Below are 20,850 nucleotides of genomic sequence, written 5' to 3' on the forward strand. Positions count from 1 at the left end.
TGGGGGTGTGAAAAAGATCGTTTTGCGATTTTCTTGCTGATCGAAAGACATCAAGGGGTCAGGTTTTAAGGGGTGGTAGAAAATTCACGATTCCCGCTCGTAAAAACCAAAAACAGATTCGCCGCGTCCTGAAACGTCGGTCAAAAGAACGTTGCCGGATGAATCGCGGGATAAAGTGAGAAGGCTAAGGTTGATTCTCTCTTTTTCGGAGTCGGAGATGAATCTCGCGAATTTCTCTGTGTGCGTGTGTAGAACCACGAGTACATTTCACCGGCTTAAACCGCCTGTCACGGACAAGGTTCTTTCTCCCCTTTTTTCCCCCTCGCGACCCAACAACCCCGTGGTGGAAAAAGACATTTAAGAATTCGCCACTACAAAGGTTATTTCGAGAAATAAAGTGCGGGTTTTAGTGTCGAGGAGAGGGAGGGGGAGGAGGACTTGGGAGGGGATGAGATGAGAGGAGATGAGACGAGACGAGACGACGATGACACCGTTTTCAGAATACACGTGGGGTGGGCCTCGAGGGTTTTTTTCTTTTTTTTTTTTTGGGGGGGGGGGGGGGGTGCGGTAAACTTCTCTTATCGTCGCTAGAAAAAGAAATCGCTTGCTCTTTATAACGCCGCGATTCGCGTCGATTTTTGTATCTTGACTATTCGTCTGATCATTTTATTCGAGTCGTTTCTGCAAACGTTGTAAAAATGTGTGCCGAAAGATGCGGAGAAAATCGTCAAGTTAAAATCTGCCGGGTCAATTTTTTGTTTCCCTTTTTTTTAATCCATATTGAAAAAGCCTGAAATTCGATTTTTTCATCAGCTTGCAATGTTCCAATTTTCCGTTATCTCAGAGTAGCATAAAATTTACAACAGATTCTAATGATTTTTTTTTTTAACGCGTAAATCCGGGCGGTCTTGATATTCCGAAAGCGTATAATTCCGAATTATTTGGCGGCGAAAGTCGAAGTAAAGAATTGAAACTTTGAAGAAACGACCAAGTTTCGAATGATCGAAAACCCGACGGCTGAAAGTTTGACACTCCGTAAAAATTTGATTTATTTTCACCGAGTTTGACCAGAAAAAAGTTTGAAATTCTCCGCCCTTCTTTTGCGTAATCGTATCCCCAGCCTGAGTCCCTTTTATCCCATTTTCATTTTTATTCCGTTTCTCAACTTCGCCGTGCCATCTTCTTCTCGCGTTTAACGGTCAACGTTTATTATACTTGTAACTGTTCCCTCGCCTACAAAACGACAAAGCTGTCATATGTCTCTCGCATTATGCGCTCCGCCGGCATTCCCGTGGCTCTAAAAAGTTGGAATTACTATACGAAGTGGTTTCGCCGCATTCTAACCGCGAGATGTTATTATAACAATATACCCTGCATCAACTCGAGAGAAATCAAACTTAGCAAAGCAAACCGCAAAAATCATCGTATTTTTCTTTTCAATTAAAATATTTATAACAAATGGGCGAGAATAATCTAGGTATTATTTTATGTGTCGGTACAAGAAAAAATATAAAAATCTTTTTACTTCAAATTCTATAAAGAAATTGACAATTTTCATTTGTCTCCCAAAGTTTACTTTGATTCTTCCTAAGCTGAACAGTCAATTATTTTTTTTTTTTAATATTTACTTTCATCTGGAAATGTAGAAAACTTGAGCTCGAGTTTTGACCAAGGAAAATAAATCCCGCTAAAAGTCTTCTCAACTTTTTTTTTTCTTCCTTCAGTTTCAATTTTTTCGGATTATGGAAATATGCATTCTTATTCCGTCATTTTTTTTCTCATCTTTTTAGATTTTCTCTGCACGATCGTGTGTAATAAGAGAAGTGTAAAAAGAGAGGAAAGTTTTAAGGGAGGTAAGAAAAAAAAAATAAATAAATAAATGAATAAAAATAAAAAGTAAATAAAAATAAAACTTTTCGCCGAGTTGTATCGTCTGGGAATCGTATAAGGAGGGAACGAAACGAGAAACGAGGATTTCCCAAACCCCGAACACCGTTGCAAGCAATATAATGTTTACCTGCGGCGATAAAATAAGACGCCCGTCAAGAGTTAGTAGTTACATCTGACTGAGTTGGAACAGGGGAACGAGGATGAGGAGAAGGACAATGAAACGAAAGAGCAGCAAAGCAAATAGACAGAGTATCTGACTAGCTCGGTGAGGGAGGGGGGAGGACGTGTAACAATTGTATAACAAATCAACCGGGCGATATTGCTTTTCGCCGTACATATTGCGAGTGAGGACATTCGCCCGGGACTTCCATTTTTCGTGATCTCTTTTGTCGATTTCGAATAAGAAAAAGTATAAAGAAGAGGTAAAACGAGAGATAAAAAAAAAACAGCTGTGATTTTTTTTTTTCAACCACTTTACAAAACATTTCTGAGAGAAAAATTATCTACGACGGATGAAACAAGTCGGAGAAACGGTGGTTTTTTTTTTTTTTTTTTTTTTGCGCTACTTTTCATCGTCACGAAAAGTTACGAGTCTGTCGGTACGTCCGACAAACTTTCGCGATGATTTCGAAAACATAGGACTTGGCAGCCTAATGAAAGAGCTTTGAAAGCAAAATTACGAAACAAAATAATTTCTAAGAAACAAAGCATGTGTAAATTTTTTTTTTCAATTATAAATATACAAACTCGGTAAAACTTGATCGTTTATTTAGAAAAAGTGTATTTTTGTTGGTTATTTTTCGTGCCCATCATTTGATTGTAAAATCCTGCAAGTTACGAATTTTTTTATCCAGGCGTTTTCGACATCTTCCGATTCCAGAGATTCGGGAACGCAACGATTCGTTGAAGTTCGAAGAAAAGTGATTTCAGAAACCGAAAGTAATACTTTTCACACGTCAGCCAAGGTTAATGAAAATTCATCAAAAAAGGAAAACGAAAATTAATTGAAATTGTAATAATTCGTGAAAGATGAAGAAAAATTGAACACACGTTATACAAGATGCTATTGTATTTTCATCTCAAGTTTGTTTTTCGTCTGACTCGAGCGGCTGCGTAGTACCAGCATTACATACGTGCATATATATACATATGTGCATGTATATAAGGAGTACAACGTTTGATAAATAAAAACAAATTCAAAGATAAGCTTTAATTACGCGTGTATAATATTGTAGACTTCATAATTGCCGCACTTTATCGTATATTGTAAACGTATGTATTCGTGTAGATAAAATATGCATAGTATGCCTGTGTATTGCAACGGATGGGTGAAATAAGTTAATAAGGCGTGATGTATGAGCGTAGAAAGATGAAAGAAAAAAAAAAAAAAATTTACGCAAGCACACAGAGACGAATTACGATTTAAAAACAGATGTCATTGAGAGCAAGAAAAAACTGATACATTATATAAAACACAAGACTTACGATTATTCGGTAACGGATATATTTTTAAAGAAGAATTTTAATGCGGAAAAAAATTATTCCTTCGTTGATGTGTTTAGCACGAAAACAATAAGATTCTAAAATAAATAGTGAAGGTGAATGAATAAGAATTGATGGAATAAATAAAATAACGAACGAATAAAATACGTTAACTGTGAGATTAAAATAACAAGAAATCGAATCATCGCCTTGTCGCAATTCTTTATAACTCATTTTACCCACAAGTCTACTCTGTAAACTGTTAATGTCGGTATACAACAATAAAATCAATCGGAATACAAAGAGATTGGATTGAGAAGGGGGGAAAATATCCTGAGAATTTCCGTGTCACTGGTTTTTAATTCGAACAATGAATAATTCTCACGTATTGTATGTATATTAGTACATAACGCAACAAGTGCAGCGTTTATACCTTGGGGAATTTTACACGCGAGGTTCTCGATGTTATACGCAGTTTTTAATTGATAACGTTACGCGTTGCGTTGATTACATCGTTGCTTTTATATCATCAATTTTTTCAAACGATTTTTTTTTTTTTTTTTTAATTTCTTCATCTATGACACATGCGTAAAGTATTTTTCTACAGTAACTTAGACAATGAGAGAGGAAAAAAAAAAAAAAGCTCCCATTCACTTCGATGTCTGTATTTTTTTAAACGACCAATGTTTTTCAATATATAACTTTCATGGAATGTGTGTGTATATACGTATAAAGTCGAAATGGTGGAGAGAAATAAATATGTGATATGTAATCCGTGTACGTCGGGTAAATAAATGTTACAGCTCCTGGAACTCCCGGGTCAAATGATAAAATAAAAATCGATTAACCGCGGTTCGCAGTCAGTTGATATGGTAAATAATACAACATGTTTTGTGACCATTGGCAATCAAACCAATATATCTGAAGACGTTCTAAGAAATTTCCTGTTGCGTCGCTGTGTGTATTTTCAAAAAATTTTCAATCCGACTCGAAGGATGATAGAAATGATATTGCTATATAGTTTGTTGTTCGTGGAACAGCAGATAAGATACCGAAAGTTTTCACAAAATATTATCCGACTCTGGAACTCCGGTATTATACGAAATCAGTATTACAAAGATATTTGAAACGAAAAATAGACGAACGAAGAAATCGCATCTAATTAAGAAGATCAACGTCGGACATCTTCGAAATTTTTAATCAAGTGTTCCGATTAAATACACGACATGTAAACAGGAAAAAATTAAACAACTTACAATTCCTCGTCTTCTCGAAGCAAGATCACGTCGCACAATACGACTGAAATATCACCAAGTTACCAGCCTGAAAAATAAAATAAATAAAAAACAAGTTAGCTTGATACAAATACGCAGAAAGATTTTCATTTCTCATATTACAAGTAATTAAGCAAATCTCTGAAACTAGGTAAGTATGTAAAAAAAAACATCCCGAATTAATTCTCTCGACGAGCAAGACTTGACCTAAAAAATGAAAACAATTGTGAAAAATCTAGAGAAGAAATTGCGGACATTTGTTTCGTGCGACAATTTCTTGGATCTGTGCTTCTGTAATGATTTATATTGCACGCTTGGATTAAATTCCTTGTAATCATCGGAACGGGTGGAAAAATTTGCGAAACTTGTCGATAACATTGAACGAGAATAATTGTGTTTAATGACAGTTGAACATCAAAGGCATGGAAGAGAAAAAACAATTTGTGGAAAAAAGAAAAAATGACGACAGTCTTTTTCCTAGAATCTTGCCGTTTCTGGAAAGACGTTGAAATTTTTCTACAATAGTGGTTCTAATCGCCTCGCAGTCGCTTTGACCCGTGTTCTCCGTCTCCGTTTGTGTCACATGTACGCAGAGACACACGATTATGGAAACTATCGCCGTTACGATGGGGGAACCAAACTGACGATGAGACTATAAGTAGGTCAAGATCCGTGTCGAGGAGTCAGTACGACTTCATTAGCGACGAGAAGAAGTTCACCCGAGGTATAAACGGATAAGAATTTGTCGTTGAAACCGTGAGTAACTTTCGCTGTCGATTTATATTCTCGGAATTCGACAGAGATAAAAGGGGGAAGGTGAAATCTGTTCAAAATTTATGGTGTAGAATTTTTTCAAAGAATCATCGAACCATACGATGATAATTGTTCAATGCGATGACGTAAGCGTCGTTAGTCTAGCTTTTTTTTTTCAACATCAAAATTTTTAAAAGATCCGAATTCGTTCGGACAATTTACGATGTTAAAAAATTCTTGTGCCAATTTGTACGTATAACCGGTTCGATTAGTTTTTTATTAACCTTGCACCGATTCACGTTCAGATGTAAATGAAGAATCGACGTGAAAAATTTTGGAAAATAGAGATTGTGCAAAAATACGACATCAGTTTTGTTTCTCTACGTTACGCAATGGTAAATAAATTACGCGCAGCGTTGTGTAAATTCCAAGAAATCAGAGGCTAAGAGAGGTCAAGTTATACTTGGTCTGTTTTCAATTTTCATTATCTCTATAACGTGGGCAGAATTTAACAGATAAATTTACGAGTAAATAATAATTCACTGAATAGCGAAGGCTGGGTGCGAGTCATTATTTTAAATTTTATTTTATTTTTTATTCACGATTAATTCTCGCCTTGTGTGTTATACACTCAGTTACCTATTCTTTCATTCCCATTCGCCACGTATATATAACACAATGGGACTGGGAAAAACCTTGGAAGCGCGGACATGTTTCGATTCACAAGTGATTCACACACTGTACAGTCATTAACTTGGAATTAGTTTCACGTCACTTCTCTCTCACTCTCACTGTCAATATTTTAAAAGGAATATAGCAGATATGACATCATTCCTATATCTTATACGTTCGTTACAAATTTCCGCGTTTATAAGGCATAAAACCTGTGCAGAGCCTTGCACAGATTTGCTGTTTTTTTTTTTTTTTTTTTCAATTAAATTCATTTCTCTCCAATTATGATGTAGTAAAATTGAAGTAATCGAGGAATTCTGACAAAAAGGAGTGCAGAAAAAAAAATTACCATTGGTTGAATTTCAAGATTTGATGTGAATTGAGAAATTTTATGCACGAATCAACGAGAGCTTTGGCGAAAAAGTGAAATCGTGAACGTGAGAATAACGTTGTTTTTTTCTTCTCTTGCAGTTATAAAGCGACCGTTTTCACGTTACAGAAAGAAGAAAACAAAAAAAAAGGCAAATATCAACCATGTCGAAGCTTCTGTTTTTCGTTTGCATCGTTATGCTGGTCGGAACCGTAATCTCGGCGACCACGAGTTACGGAAATACGAGGCACTCAAGCTCCATCGCCGTACCTAGATCCACGCAAAGAACAGCATGCGGCCGTCACGGCGACTCTGTGAGTTGATAACAACAACCTAAATTATAAGAACAACGACACGAATACGACAAGCGATTTATTAAAAATATAAAATATAGCTGCTACGAAAGGAGAAATCAAGAAACTAGAATTATAAAAACAACAACAACAATAATAACGACAAAATTATCTTATTCGTTTCACATATGCGGAATTCCATGCGAGCCGAACCGCGATTTTTGATTTTGTTCAAAAATTTTTCTCCAATTGTCCCAACTCTGAAAAAGTAGCCTGAAGTTTTTTACATTTTTTTTTTTATTCAACTTTGTTATCTACTTTTGTCTCTCTCTCTTTCTCTCTTTCTGTACCGATTGTGTCTTTATGTTTAAGTCGAATCAATGAAACGTAAGCATCGCATATTAGACTATTCGTTTTTGTTAATTGTTAAGGGAGGGGAAAAAAAAGATAGGCGAAACAAATGAAAAAATATAGGTACTTAATTCTTTGTCTGTATAATATTTGTGTATAATTGGTTTTCGGGTCTTTTTTTTCTACATTTCTTCACTGTTGCGAATATCTTTTGATTTTTCCGATCACGTTTCGGACAACGTACAAGCAAGGATAAAAACCGATCTGTATCGTAATTAAAAAAAAAATCAAATTTCAGTGCGTCGGCAGAAACGCCAAGCAGTGCTGCAGCGGTACAAGTTGCCATCCATACGCGGGGAGATGCCAAGCAAGAATAACCGAAGCAGATCTGGCCGAAGCCAGATTCAAGATTCTTGGAACCAGAGAGAAGGCCCAATAACCTGACACGAACAATTGTTTGAAAAATATACTTCCGTAAATTTCAATAATGTAACGTAATAAACACAAAACGATGAAAATTAAGCACAAATATAATGCATACGTATTGTACGTGACTTGTTTAATTACCCTATGTATAGTGAAGAATGAAAATGCATGGATCGGAGATGAGAAACCAAAACAATATAGAAATTGAATAGCAAAAAAACCCCGAGTTTTGCTTCCTCCGGAGAAATTCTTCCGAGAAGAATTCGAAAAATATTACTGATAAGAATTTCCTGCGTTTTATTTTATTTTTATCTCAATTTTCCCCCGAGTCGATAACGCGGCAATAAGTGAAATTCGTTGCTCAAAAAAAAGGCGGAAAATAATAAATGAATGGAGATGAAAAACAAAACGGAATAAATGAAATTATTAAAAACGTGATTATGTTCGTGATTACGAGAAGACAAATTAGAACGATGAACGTTGTTTCGAATTTATTAAACGACCGACACTAGAAATCATCCGTACAGAAATAGGCGATTATCATGATTTTCAACAGAAATTTTTATCCAATTAAACCAGTTGGAGAAAATTATATCATAGAAGATTATTACTTGAAATTAGTTACTATCAGAGCGATGTCTGCCGCCGTTTGAGTTTGTTGCATTCGTGCAGACACAATTTACGGTTACGATTCTTAATTTCCACTTTGTTATGCGGCCTGTGTACGCGTTAGGCACGTCAGAATCAACACTTGCTCACTCCGTCCACACGACGAACCGACAGGTCGCCTTTGTGTTGGAGAAACCCGAGAGGCTATAAGTAGGCTAAGACCGGCGGTCGAGAAGTCAGTGCGACTTAATTTGTAACGAGAAGAACATCGGGAGGTGAAAAAATAAGGAGAATAACTCAGCGCAGAAACTGTGAGTAATAATAATTTTAGATTTTGATTATCCTGGAAGGAATCGAGTGAAATGCGTGCAAAGAAAAGGCTGAAAAAAAGGGAATCAAAAATCAAATCAAAAATATATTGCTTGCCAAGAAATTTAGATTTTTACAAGTGCAACATTTACACGTCTCTGTGTCAAAAATTACCGATAGAAGAATGTTTAAAATAAAAATTTTCAAACTCTACGCAACGTCGTTGAAATGCGGGGACATAAGATCCTGGAAAAGATCAAATTGTTTCGTTTTCAACATTCATTCGATTGGATTATTTTTGTGAGCGAAAAAAAAAAAATTCCACCAACTACGATCTGTTATCCTCAATTTTCTTTCTCGTCTCGGATCTTGGTTTATTAACAATTTGCACGGCAACGTTAAGTATAATGACCGTTGAAATCGCAAGAGCAAAATACGAGTCATTTTTTATTCCTTTCTACCGTCGTTAAGCATATTTTTTCATTCTTTCGTTGTTCCTCAAGCTTTACTCAACAGCTGGAATTTCCGTGGCAAGAGTGAAAAAACCTTGAACAACGGCACGTTTCGATTCGAGCGACTCTCTCGTTGATTCACTCGCAATTAGCTTCGCTTTAACTTTCTTTCTTTCTCTCACCGTTTCTCTTCCTATCTTCCAAGTGGAATAACACCGACTGTAAGATTCTCGTATCTCACACTTCGTGAAACTTCGGAACGAACACGTAAGCAGCATTGGTTGAAAAAAAAAAAAAAGAATGCAATCACAATAACCACGAAGAGTGTTCGTTTAATTGGATTGATAAAATTATACAATCAACGAAATCGTGCGAAATGAAGTGTATTTTTTTTTTTTTTTCACCTCACTTCTTCATTACACCCGATCGTTTTTGTTGCAGATAAGAAAGAGAAGCGCGTAGTAACCAAGAATGTCGAAGCTGCTTTTCTACGTCTGCGTCGTCGGTCTGCTCGTCGGAACCGTTATATCGGCGTCGACTGGCAAAAGACCGACAAGCGTTGCTGGGCCAACATGCAAGAGTCACGGCGACCCGGTCGGTTCATGATAATAATTATATTAATAATAATAATAATAATTACAGCAACAATGATACGAGGGTGAATAACGAACGACGCGATAACAACGAAGATAACCTGCACAATCGTTTCGTATCGAAAGTCAGAAAAGCAATAAAATTAGAGAAAACAAAAAAAAATGTTCAATCAAAAAGCAAGCTAAAATGACAAGCCTTTTGCATGCCGCTATTAATATATCATATTATTTAATACCAATGATTGCTTTTGCTGTATTTATTTTTTGCTTTTGCATTATTAGTTCGTTTTTACTGCAGTCGTTAATTGGGATCAGTTTTTTTTTTTTTTTCTATTAAGTTATATGATTTTCTTGGAATTATCATCGATTTCTCTGATGTTTCTTTTTTTTGTTATTTTTTAACAACCTATCGTCTCGTAAAACGATCGGTTGAAAACTTTCCATCTCGATCGAGTATTGATTCAAGTATCTTGTAAATTATTATATCTTTCTCTTTCTCGCATTTCTTCGATTTTTTCCACATCTTGATCAAATCTTCGGCATGCAGTCGTGTAATTGTATAATGCAATTTGTTTTCTCTGTTTCGTGCAAGCTGTATCAATACATTTCATTTCCAGAAATAAGCGACATTTCTATTCGATCAATTTTTTCCGCTCTCCATAATTTATTGTAAGAATAATTCAGCTAGCTCTGCCTTTTAGCTGAGGGTGAATAAAAATAATCAGATTTTGAAGTAAGAAAATAAATTATTATTTGGCTGAGATTCAGTGCCTTGTGGTGGAAGAATGCTGTCCGAATTTATGGTGCATGACTTACGCTGGGAAATGCGTGAGCAAACAGAGCCCAGGTTGGAGGGAAGCGAATTCGACAACACCAACATCAACGATGGAAAACGAGGGTCCGAAAATGGACTCATAAGCTTCGATTTGGAAGCTTTTATTTATAGAAAATAAGAAAGAGAAAGAGAAAAAAATTACAAAAAGTATAAAGAAACCGAAGGAGAGAACCGCTTGCGGCATCATTTCATATAGGTATAACAAATTCATGCATTGAATTTTTCTTTTTCTTTTTTTTTTGGCAATTTAATTCACATATACTAAAACATCACATCATTAAAAAAAAAAAAAAAAAGAATTAACAAACGAATGACAATGAGTGGAATGAATATGAAAACGGATCATTGTAACGATGGTGTTAAGTTGTTGTCGCTTTTTTGCCACTGCTTCGCATTCAATAAACCAATAAACGAAAATCTGTCCATTTGTAAATTGTTGTAATATGATGAAAAATATATCTGATTTCAGTGCAACACGCAGAGCGAGTGCTGCGCAAATACAAGGTGTAACAAGTACGCGCACAGGTGTCAAGTGATCATAACCGAAGCAGATCTGACAAAGAAGAAACAAAATTAATCGTTCAACGTTGTACGTGAATAATAACGACTTTCACGATTCGTTATGCGTGCTTGTACAATCATTCTTCACAAGTACACGAACGTTGATACAATGCGACGGGAACGAATTATGCATTCGAATAAACATGTGTAGCATGTATATTATTACCTACTTTTATGCTTTGTACCAGCTTTATTGTATCATGCGTCTAACGAATAAAATTTATGATAAATAATGGGTCAAGTCACGGAAACGAATCGATGAAATACATTCTGCGGAATTAAAGAGAAGAATCGAAACGGAGAATTAGAAAAAATGTCGACTTGTACTTTGCGATTGCGAAATGTGAAATGCGTTTTATTAGCTCTGTGTGTGTGTGAAAAACCCGTTCTTTCGATTGCCGTTGTCAGTTAAGGAGAAGAAGAAAAAAATTTTTAAACCCACAGGACGAAAATCACAAATTTTCGATTAAATTGTCTTGTCAAAGCAAATGCGGCGCCAACTTTTTTTCTGGGTAGACTTTTCGATTACGTATTTGAAATTCGAGTTTTGAAATCGTAGAAATCCACGTAGACAGATTAATGGAAATACATTTTCTGACACGATATATTCGTGCTAGATGATATTCTAATTTAGAGTTGACGAAAAATTCTGATTCCGTTATTATGTTTGAAATGATAAATGATTATAATTTGTATCGCGACTAACGAACCATCTTTTTGCCAATATAATAGACGATTTTCTAATATATTTCCTGTTGCGATAATGTGTTTGTTTTTAAATTTTTTCTCGAGTCGGGATACGATCAGAATAATGGTCCATTACCTCATATTTCCGCCTCTCCTCGATGCAAGATGACGTAACACAAGCACGGCGGAAAGGTCACCAAAACACGATCCTGAAAAATAAAATAATGGGACGTCTTAGCTTGATACGAATTCACAAAGGTGTTGATTTTTTATTTTACAAAGATCCGTGTAAATCTTTGAAACGCTTATAAGGAAAAATAATCAATAAAAAGAAGTGAGAATTAATTAATGCAAATAAAGTTTATCACTGTTATACGTACGGAGAAAATCTCAATTGCGTTTATAAAGAATCGATATCGTCGAAAGAAGCGAAAGGTAATTCCTTCGTAAAAATCCCATTTGTATTTCGTTAATAATTAACGGTGGGGGCATGACGATTGAATTAAAAAAAAAAAAAAAAAAACAAGAAAAACAAAGAAAAAAAGAAAGTAAGCTTCGCATCGCGTACAACAATTGTATAATTACTGTTGTAAATTGTTCAACGATCGCGTCTTCTTCTCGAGGGTTGACGGGGGTCGGCGTCGCGTTGCTTGGGGGGGTTCTTTGCGTGTTCCGGAAGTGAGGTGTTAGCGCAGGAAACAGGCACGGAAGTGCGTGTGGAAGTTAGGAGGAACGGGTTCAAACCTCCGACTGCAGGATGGCACACGTGACTTACCGTGTATAATAACCAAATTATTAACGCGTTAACTGGGTTAAGAAACTCGCAAAGCTGTGAGAAAAAAGTAAGACAAAAAGGGAGAAACAAAAAGTACGAAAAAAAAGCTGGCGGATAAAAAAGTGTCGCCCAAAATTGGCAAACGAAATTGTAAAATTAAGAGTTAAAAAAAAACAGTCGAAGGCCCGCTCGCCTTTGACGTCACGCGGAGCTAAGCGATCGACGCAATGTCCACGAGATACGGAGTGTTGCGAGTTTGACTTATCTTTCACCTATCTTTCATAAATTATTAATACCCGCACACCTTGTTGCCATATGGCATTATACATACATATATATATATTTATACAGATACATGGTGTCCGAATTTAAAAGACGCGTAACGTTCTCAACCGACCTGATTGGTTCGTTCAGTTGGAAAATGTCTCGTAAAAAAGTTGTACCATTCGGAAGGAGACGCGTGAAGAATATTTTTTCACGCGGTCCAGCGTCGTAACCGGCGATGCTGTGGAGAATGGAGCAGTAAATTCACCGCAACTTTTCACCGTGGTGTTACAAAGGAAACATCAAAATTTTAAACAAATAACGAGAAAAAGAAACGAACACGTATAGAAGAGAATAAAAATACCGATTAACAACCGAGACAATAATTCCGTTTTCTTCGTCATATGCACAAACGTTCAACGTTTTCAGCTACTTTTATTCTCTTTATCGTTACTGAATTCATCTCCCGTTTTGCGAAACCGGAGTTTGCAGTCTTTTATCCACCTGTGACGGGCGCAAAAATTGGTATTAAACCGTACCAGAGATTCTCCTTCTGTCTTTCTCTCTCTCTCTCTCTCTCTCTTCGTCTGCTGCAGCAATCTCGATGCACTACGTTGCAACAACGTTCGCACACATGAGCACATGCTTATAATGTCTCCGTGTACCCGCAGCTCTGATATTATTCCTTTCAATGCACCGTGCCGAGGACAGAACGAGGAGAAAATTTTCGGCCCGAGCTGCACATGTGCATTCAAATTGTACATCCGATACTTTAACTGACGAAACAGCCGCGCGTTGGACAAGTTTGTAAAAATCGGACAAAATGTATAAGATAGTTGAAAGAATTCACACGAATTGAAAAAGAAAGAGGCCAATAAAAGGCAACATTTTTTATTCGTTGATTGGCTTACTGATCAAACTTTCGCTCAGGAAATTATTATACATGAGGATCATTTCACTATGAGGTTAGGTACGGTTGCGTTCATTAATGGGTACGCGGTGATTCACTATTTTTTTTTCGGAATCAAAACTGGAACGAGTTTTCTTTCTGTTCAAATCTTATGTCCAATGATCAACGAGGCAAGTGACAGGAGAAATAAACGATACGTTAATCGTAGAAACATAAAATTTCTATAATAAACAAACCTTGGTTCAGTTTTGATTTAAAAAAAATAGTGAGCCACTGGGTTTCCATTTACAAACATTACTGTGCATGTAAAAAACGACAAAAGGTGTCTCTTTTTTTTTTTTTATTTCGGACCAAGAATCGAACTCACAAAGAAAGAATGTTCGAGGTTAAAATGTTTGCGAGCTTTTAGGCCAGCCGTGAGTGAATAAGCTCCAAGTTTTACGACACTGGCAGCCCTGAGAATTGAAATTTGTCAAATTCGAGTCTGGCGGCGAGTTCAAATCGTTCGATTGTACACCTGGGCTGTACGTTCGGGGTTTTTGGAGGCTGGATTGAAAGAGTGGCGAGTACCTGGTAGACCGAAGCGGTGAAAACGCGTAACGAAAACCGTCACCCAACGGCGCAGAGATAAAGAGAGAGAGAGAGAGAAAGAGAAAGAGAAAGAGAAAGACAAAGAGAGAGGAAGCTAAGCTAAGCTCAGCACATTGCTGTGTGTTCGCGAGCTTAACGCTGATTATGTTTTCATATCACGACTTTCCTCCGGCTGTTCTCTCTCTCTCTCTTCAACCCTCGTCTCTATCTCCTCATTGTTTTTCGGTTTACCGGGAACCGCGACGCCTTCTAGGTACTCCCTTCATAGTCAAAAATCTCCCCCCATCCCCCTCCTTCATAGCTGTCTAGCTCTTTCTTTCCGGCGAGAATAGACCACGAGCGAAACAGCAACGACACTCGTCGAATGTCCCGGCATAAGCGCAGCCACTTCTGTTTTAATCCGGTGACTTAGCCGAGGTTCTACCTTTACCCCAATTTTCTTCTCCTTAACCCTTTGTTCCCGCAACGCCTCAGCTTCATTTCATCTTTAGCCACCGAGTTCTTTTTATTTTCACCCCGTTTTATGCGCTTTTTTTACCATCAAGGATCTGAAATTTGGGGCATGGAAGTTTCTGCGTATGTAATTCAATTTTAGAAGATCTTCCGTTTCGCACATTTCGCTGCACTCGAGGTTTCCTGGATTATAGAAGAGAATTTAAAAAGTTTTTTCATTGCTAAACACTAGGAATGAAATGATACTGATCTTAAACGTCTCGAGACAAATGGTGTGTATTTAATTTACGTCAAATCTGCGGCGTGATCACAATTTTTTATTCTTTATTCGAATACTCGGTAAGATTATCAGATTTAGATCAATCTTAAGTAACGCTTGGAATCGATGTTCCTCTAAATCACGTGTGGAGAAAATCCCGGTTTCATATTTTTTTTTTCTGTGACAAAATATTATTTCCAGCTTTCAGATTTTAAATTGAGCTGAATTAATTTAGATTACTCTATACAGGAAAACTCGATTCAACATTTCTTACGTACCCAATGTGGTTAAAAAAAATGACCTAACCTTTGACCCCACATCCCATCAATATTATTAACTTTAAGTGATAAAAGACATTTATTTTTATAAACATTCTGCGAAAGAACATTTTTCAATTCCTGACATGTAATTATTCCCAATTAATTCCTGAAAAGAAAAGAAAAGAAAAGAAAATAAAAAAAAAAAAACACTGCATTTTCCACCCTTAACCGAGTTTGAATAAATTCTCGGTACGCGTACTGTTAACGCAACATCGAATAGGAAACAATATCAGGCGGTACAAACGAAGGAAACGTACCTACATACACAGACACACGGTGCGATCTGGAAACAAGCAAACCCGTAATCGGCGGCCTGGCGAGGAGGGCAAAGGAGGGTGAGAGTGCGGCATATGGTCAGTAAAGCTTTGTCCTAAGATAAGAGTTTCACCGGCAAATATTTACGGAATGACGCCTTCGTTCAAGATAGGTGATGGAGATAGTTGGCGGTGGTTGTTATACGGCTGACCACCCCACCCACGGCGGCACAGCGGCCTCGATGTCACGATTTCTTTCCCCCTTCGAACCATCGCCACGCGATTTTCCCGACGAGTCGAGACTTGGTGATAATAATTTCCCCGGGTCTTCGAATTGACTTCTCGTTGTTTTTTCATTTTTCTTTTTTTCCCTCCCCGATTATAACTAGACCGTTATTCGCGACTCGTTTTGCAAACTTTCGAGAAAAACCGTCCAAGTCGAGGTGAAACAAAAGGGGTTTCGAAGGGGGTGAAGAGAGAGAGAGAGAAAGTTTTCTAAGCCGTTGCTAATGAGAAGTAAAAAACGAACGGGGGACGTTCGCGTATAACGAATCCTTTGCAAGAAGCTTTTGGTCCTCCTCTTTGAATTATTTTTAAGTAGGTAACCAACGATCCGCATCTCCGTCGTTCCCGCTCTCTCTCTCTCTCTCTTTCTCTCTCTCTCTTTCTCTCTCTTTCTTTCTCTTTCTCGCTTTGACTACCGTACCTACCTGCACATAAATACTTATAAATTTTCTGCAACACCGCAACAAAACTTTTATACCTTGTGCCAAGTTTCGACTTTGACTTATTTAATTATCATATTTCATTGACGTTGGCTGAGGTAAACTTTCTGTTTCTGGTTGAAAGTAAATGATATTTTAAAAGCGCAAAACGAAAATTCTTTCACAATGAGAGAATGAGAGAGATAGAGAGAGAGAGAGAAATGTTTTCTCCAATGTTCTTTAAACGCGTTTTAGGCGCATTTTTTTTTTCTACTTTTATCTTCCGGTTATCGCTGAGAATTTCACCGTGGTTGGATCAGAAGGTAAACGAAACTAAAGTGAATACATACACCTAAACACATACACGTATAATATCAAATACTTCCCCTTGTACTCTCTTATCTGTGCGGTTTAAACGTATCTGTTTTATTTTAGTTTTTTTTTTTTTTTTTCATAGCGGAAAACTGCGCCGTCTCTCATGCGAACTTAACAAACGTCCGACCCTCACAATCTTTGACTTTGTTCAAAAAATTTTCTGCAATTGCCCCAACTATTAAACAGTTCTCTGATTGTTTTGTTTTTTTTTTTTAGATCTTTTATTCCACTGGTAAATTTTAATTTTTTTGAGCAGCTGAAAAATCGATCGAACGGTTTGAAAATTCCCAAAATATTCTCAAAACTTCTGTTTTTCACTTAGAGCATTTCTAGACCAGTTTTGATTACGAGACTGATGTAAAAAAAAAGCTCAATATACCAATAAAATATATAAAAATCGCTCCATAATGAAATCGCTCCGAGTTAAAAATAAAAGTTTTGAGAATTTTTAAAACATTCTCAGACCCTGTAAACAATGTTTCAGTTGATTGGATATTAGAGTCAGATATTTGTTTGATTCGCATGGAATTCCCCGTATAGGCATATAGGCTGTTTGTATATGAATAACACCCTGAAAACAATAATAACAGAGTGGAAAAATGAAGAAGAAAAAAAAAAAAAAAAAAAAATGTCGAGGGGCGTAAAAAAGAGAAAAAGATATTTGCACTTTCAACGACAATTAACTTATACCCTTTGAAACGCACAGCTGCGTGCTTGTGCCATATTTGAGGCACCCGAGACACCTGAGTTATATCTTATCACAATTCACGGTAATAATTCATCGCGGTGTTTCACATTTTTATTTTTAATCTTTTCGATGTTTCCGGTCGCTTTCGTTTCCTCAAATCTACATCCGATAGTCGAATTTCCGATTTCTCCTTCACTTTCAGTTCTTTGCGCCCCCTTAAAAAAAATTAAACTCTTTAAAATTCTTGACAACCATTTGACAATGTTGTCATATACATAGTTTATAAAACAGCCAGTTCGTTACAACGATTTCTCACTCCTACATAGATCGATTGGTAAAAATATAAGTACTGTACAAACACGACTAATCGCGATATAGGAAACGCGTAGAAAACGACCAAGGCAATAATCTACTCGTGGCATATATAACTATCAATGTATAATAAATGCAGGAAGAAATCAATTTCGTAGCGATAGCGGATCTTGTTCTATACCACCCGGGGTAAGGTAGTCAGTCATGATGAGATAAGATCGGTCGCGTGAGGGTGGAAAGGCAGCGGCTTGTGTCTGCCCAAATGGTCCGTCCGTCCGTAGGTCCGTAAAACAACCCCCCTCTTCTTTTTTCCAACCCCTAAAAAGCCGCGGAAGAGCGTAAGTAGCGGGAACGTTGTCTGTCTCCCGGTCAGGCTGCGTGTTTCACCGTCTCCTCGACGGGAGTCGACGTAAGTATGGAGTTCCCTACTTTCCACCCCTTTCAGCCAAGGGTTCGTTTAGTATTCCCGACTCTGCCCGCGGCTTCGATTCTCACTCTGTCTAAACTCGCCTTTTTCCAAATCGGCGACGCGATAAGACCAAGGCGAATCATTGATGCTTCTCCGTACCCCCATAAAAACCCCATCATCGTTACTCATCCACACCGTAATACGTACACGATATACATACTTGGGAATAAAATTTCCAACAATTTTCTCGAGTCTTTTGGACTTGATTACCAATTAGCGATATATTTTTTTTTTTTTTCAACCACGAAGCGTTTCGTCGGCCGTTTTGTATCGTGGATCAGCGAAGCCAGGTTCTCTCTCGCATTTCGATTCCTCCTTACGTTATCGCTACTTTTCACAATATCTTGATCCCGTTTGTCGATTGCGCTCACATGCATACCGGACAGCGTTCTGCCGAGGGTCACACGAGGTGGCGTGTTGGAAATGACCGAGCTAACACAAGCTTCGGCGAATATTCCGTCGCATATTTTATCGTTACCCTATGCGAGACAAAATAGGAGGTATAATAGGTTCGCAGCTGGTGTCACAAATACGTGTCAGACAGCGAAAATTTTGCTCTCGTGTAGAGTAATCAGAGAGGAGAAGAAATCGGATCGAGTATCCATTCGGTGAAAAGCAAGCGGCTGGTTGGTAAAAGATTGGAGTTCTTGAGTCACGACGGCTCGACGTTTGACAAAGTTGTCATCCTCAGGCGGAGGGAGGATACGCAACCGATCCAACCTCTAATCCGTAACTATGAATTTATGCAAATAGAGATAAGAGAACGGCTACTTGGCCGGTGGCTGTAGTCGGCCTACCAGCTCGAGCCTCGAAGAAGGAGGATTACAGTTTGGCACTGTGGCCCTCGAGTCAGCCTCGTCTCACTCCACGTATTCGTGTAATGGTCGTGCGCTTGTACACCGAGTATTTCGTACTTACACCGCTGCAGCCCAGACTTAACCGACCGTTAAGTTTAACTAGAGTTTCGTCTACAACCTATAACTTCTAAGACCTTCTAACCCGTCCCATAATCTGCGAGACCGACCACGCAACGATCCGCCAGGCGCACAATGATCATAACCATCGTCATCGTGGTCTTGAGAAGCTTCGAACATGTCTTGTCTCCGGTTCGCCGCAGGTCAAGATTCCCAAATGCTGGGAAGTCAGACAGACCATTGCGTCGAACGGACCAACCGTACAAAGATTTAGCAGATGCACAGTGATCATAACCGACATCATCATCGTCGTTATACTCTTGAAAACCTTCGAACCTGTCAGCCTCCGGTTCACCGCAGGTCGAGATTCCCAACTGCTGGGAAGTCAGACAGACCATTGTGCCGAATGGTCACTGTTACCAAATGTTGAAAGCTCAGGAGCATTTCAATTTCCGAATACCGATTCAATCGGTCAAAGTGCCTTTCGGAACTAGCGTCAATACCTAATCGCAAAGCGTGGATCGAGTCTTGACTTGTTTGCAGGAAAAAGAGAACGGAACGTTTGGCTTCGGAGTCGGAATTAGCGAGGCTTGGATGACGCAGAGCGCTTAATTTGGCGTAGCTGCTGTCGGACCCTTTCCGTCCGAGGCCGTCCTCTTCTTGTTCGTCATGATTCCACGCAGCGCAGTCTCCTCGCCTCGATGTCTCTCTCCGCCGTTTGTCCGTGAGAGGAAAAAAGCCGAGCGAACCCAGAGCAAGTGCAGTCCGAGCAACAAATTCAAACTGCATCCACCTCGTCTAGTCCAGGGATGCAGTCGATGGGGTGGAAGGGTGGCGGCCAGTCGGTTGCCATGGTGACCTCGGATCCCGCCACCGGACACCCGACCGCGAGACGATCTTCTCTTCAGAATCGACTCGACTCGACTCGACTGCAATCCCTGTCTCATCCGTAGGGTAAACTCGACTGGATTTTGACCTCGTCTCAAATCTACGAGCTTCGTCGATTCTCCCCGATGTAAGCATTTTCACCACGTCGATTGCGCTCTTTCTTCGTACCGATTGTACTCTGTACGGTATCTTCAACATTCAGCCTTGTTCCGTTCGTGTTCAACATCACCGATTTATGACTCTTAAATCGACGTCGAAGGTTCTTTGACGCTTTACTTTGCGTACACGAAGGTTTACGACCACGATTGTGGTCGACGTTAACTGGACTACTGATTCCAAAATTTCAAGACTTGGCAAAACTTCCAAACGCCTTTTGTTGAGAAACCGAACGTCGCGGTTACCGATCGGAAGAAAGTTCGAACTCCATCAATCAAATTCAAAACAGTGAAACTTGACCGAGAGTGGAGTGAAGGTTTCAGGATACAGAGAACGCGGCTAGGATAACGATCAATCAAACGGACCCAATCAAACAACGATATTGAGATTAATATCAGCAGTAGGTGCGAGCCGCATAGTTTGCAGATATCCATTCCGCGCTGTTCAGGATAGACGAGATTAAGCATGGTATAGAAGATGGATAGAGAGAAGGTGTCGATGACGTTTAGTATCTCTATAGTCTGGATGACGAGTTGATGAAGCGGAATCGGTGCCACCGTCCCGCTAAATCCTGATTAGAGATGAAGGAGCGAAACCACGCGTCCTTAATTTCTCCATGGACAGTAGAATTCAGAGGCGTGATCGAACCGCGCGACCCTAACGGCCGGGCAAAAACGATTGCTCCTAGCTTTTCCAGGATTAAACCACACTCTGACCTTGTGACATACACGCGGCTACATTCACACACATACGCGTAGTGCTTAATAGTGTATTGGACTAAGAGTATTTTCTTGTAGGATCCAGAAACCTGCTGTGTCTTAATCGGGTTCGAGCCAACGAGAGTAGGAAGGAAGAAAGAAAGGAATGAAGGAATGATGGAAGGAGATGCGTACATGTGTGTACATAAACCCTACTACCGGAAGTGAAATTACGGTTTATTATTTACCCAGACCCGATCGTT

General features: G+C 38.6%; 2 protein-coding genes and 1 long non-coding RNA gene across 3 annotated transcripts in view; 2 read left to right on the plus strand and 1 right to left on the minus strand.

Annotated features, from left to right (window-relative positions):
• The first annotated feature begins 5,278 nt into the window (after positions 1 to 5,278).
• LOC124186399 (omega-conotoxin-like protein 1) lies at positions 5,279 to 7,634 on the plus strand. Its single transcript, XM_046578092.1, has 3 exons — positions 5,279 to 5,402; positions 6,571 to 6,755; positions 7,384 to 7,634. The coding sequence occupies exons 2-3, from the start codon at positions 6,606 to 6,608 to the stop codon at positions 7,522 to 7,524; spliced, it is 291 nt and encodes a 96-aa protein (XP_046434048.1). The 5' UTR covers positions 5,279 to 5,402; positions 6,571 to 6,605; the 3' UTR covers positions 7,525 to 7,634.
• Positions 7,635 to 8,278: 644 nt separating this feature from the next.
• LOC124186580 (omega-conotoxin-like protein 1) lies at positions 8,279 to 11,103 on the plus strand. The gene is made up of 4 exons (XM_046578411.1): positions 8,279 to 8,431; positions 9,323 to 9,475; positions 10,243 to 10,389; positions 10,779 to 11,103. Exons 2-4 carry the CDS (start codon positions 9,353 to 9,355, stop codon positions 10,884 to 10,886), a joined length of 378 nt encoding a protein of 125 aa, XP_046434367.1. The 5' UTR covers positions 8,279 to 8,431; positions 9,323 to 9,352; the 3' UTR covers positions 10,887 to 11,103.
• A 563-nt stretch (positions 11,104 to 11,666) lies between these two features.
• The window catches only part of LOC124186401, a 212,270-nt gene continuing 203,086 nt past the window's right edge, over positions 11,667 to 20,850 (minus strand). Inside the window, exon 7 of the long non-coding RNA XR_006871656.1 lies at positions 11,667 to 11,766. This is a non-coding gene — a long non-coding RNA (uncharacterized LOC124186401). The remainder of the gene's footprint in view (positions 11,767 to 20,850) is intronic.

Source organism: Neodiprion fabricii, chromosome 7, assembly GCF_021155785.1.
Source record: "Neodiprion fabricii isolate iyNeoFabr1 chromosome 7, iyNeoFabr1.1, whole genome shotgun sequence".
Lineage (NCBI taxonomy): Eukaryota > Metazoa > Arthropoda > Insecta > Hymenoptera > Diprionidae > Neodiprion > Neodiprion fabricii.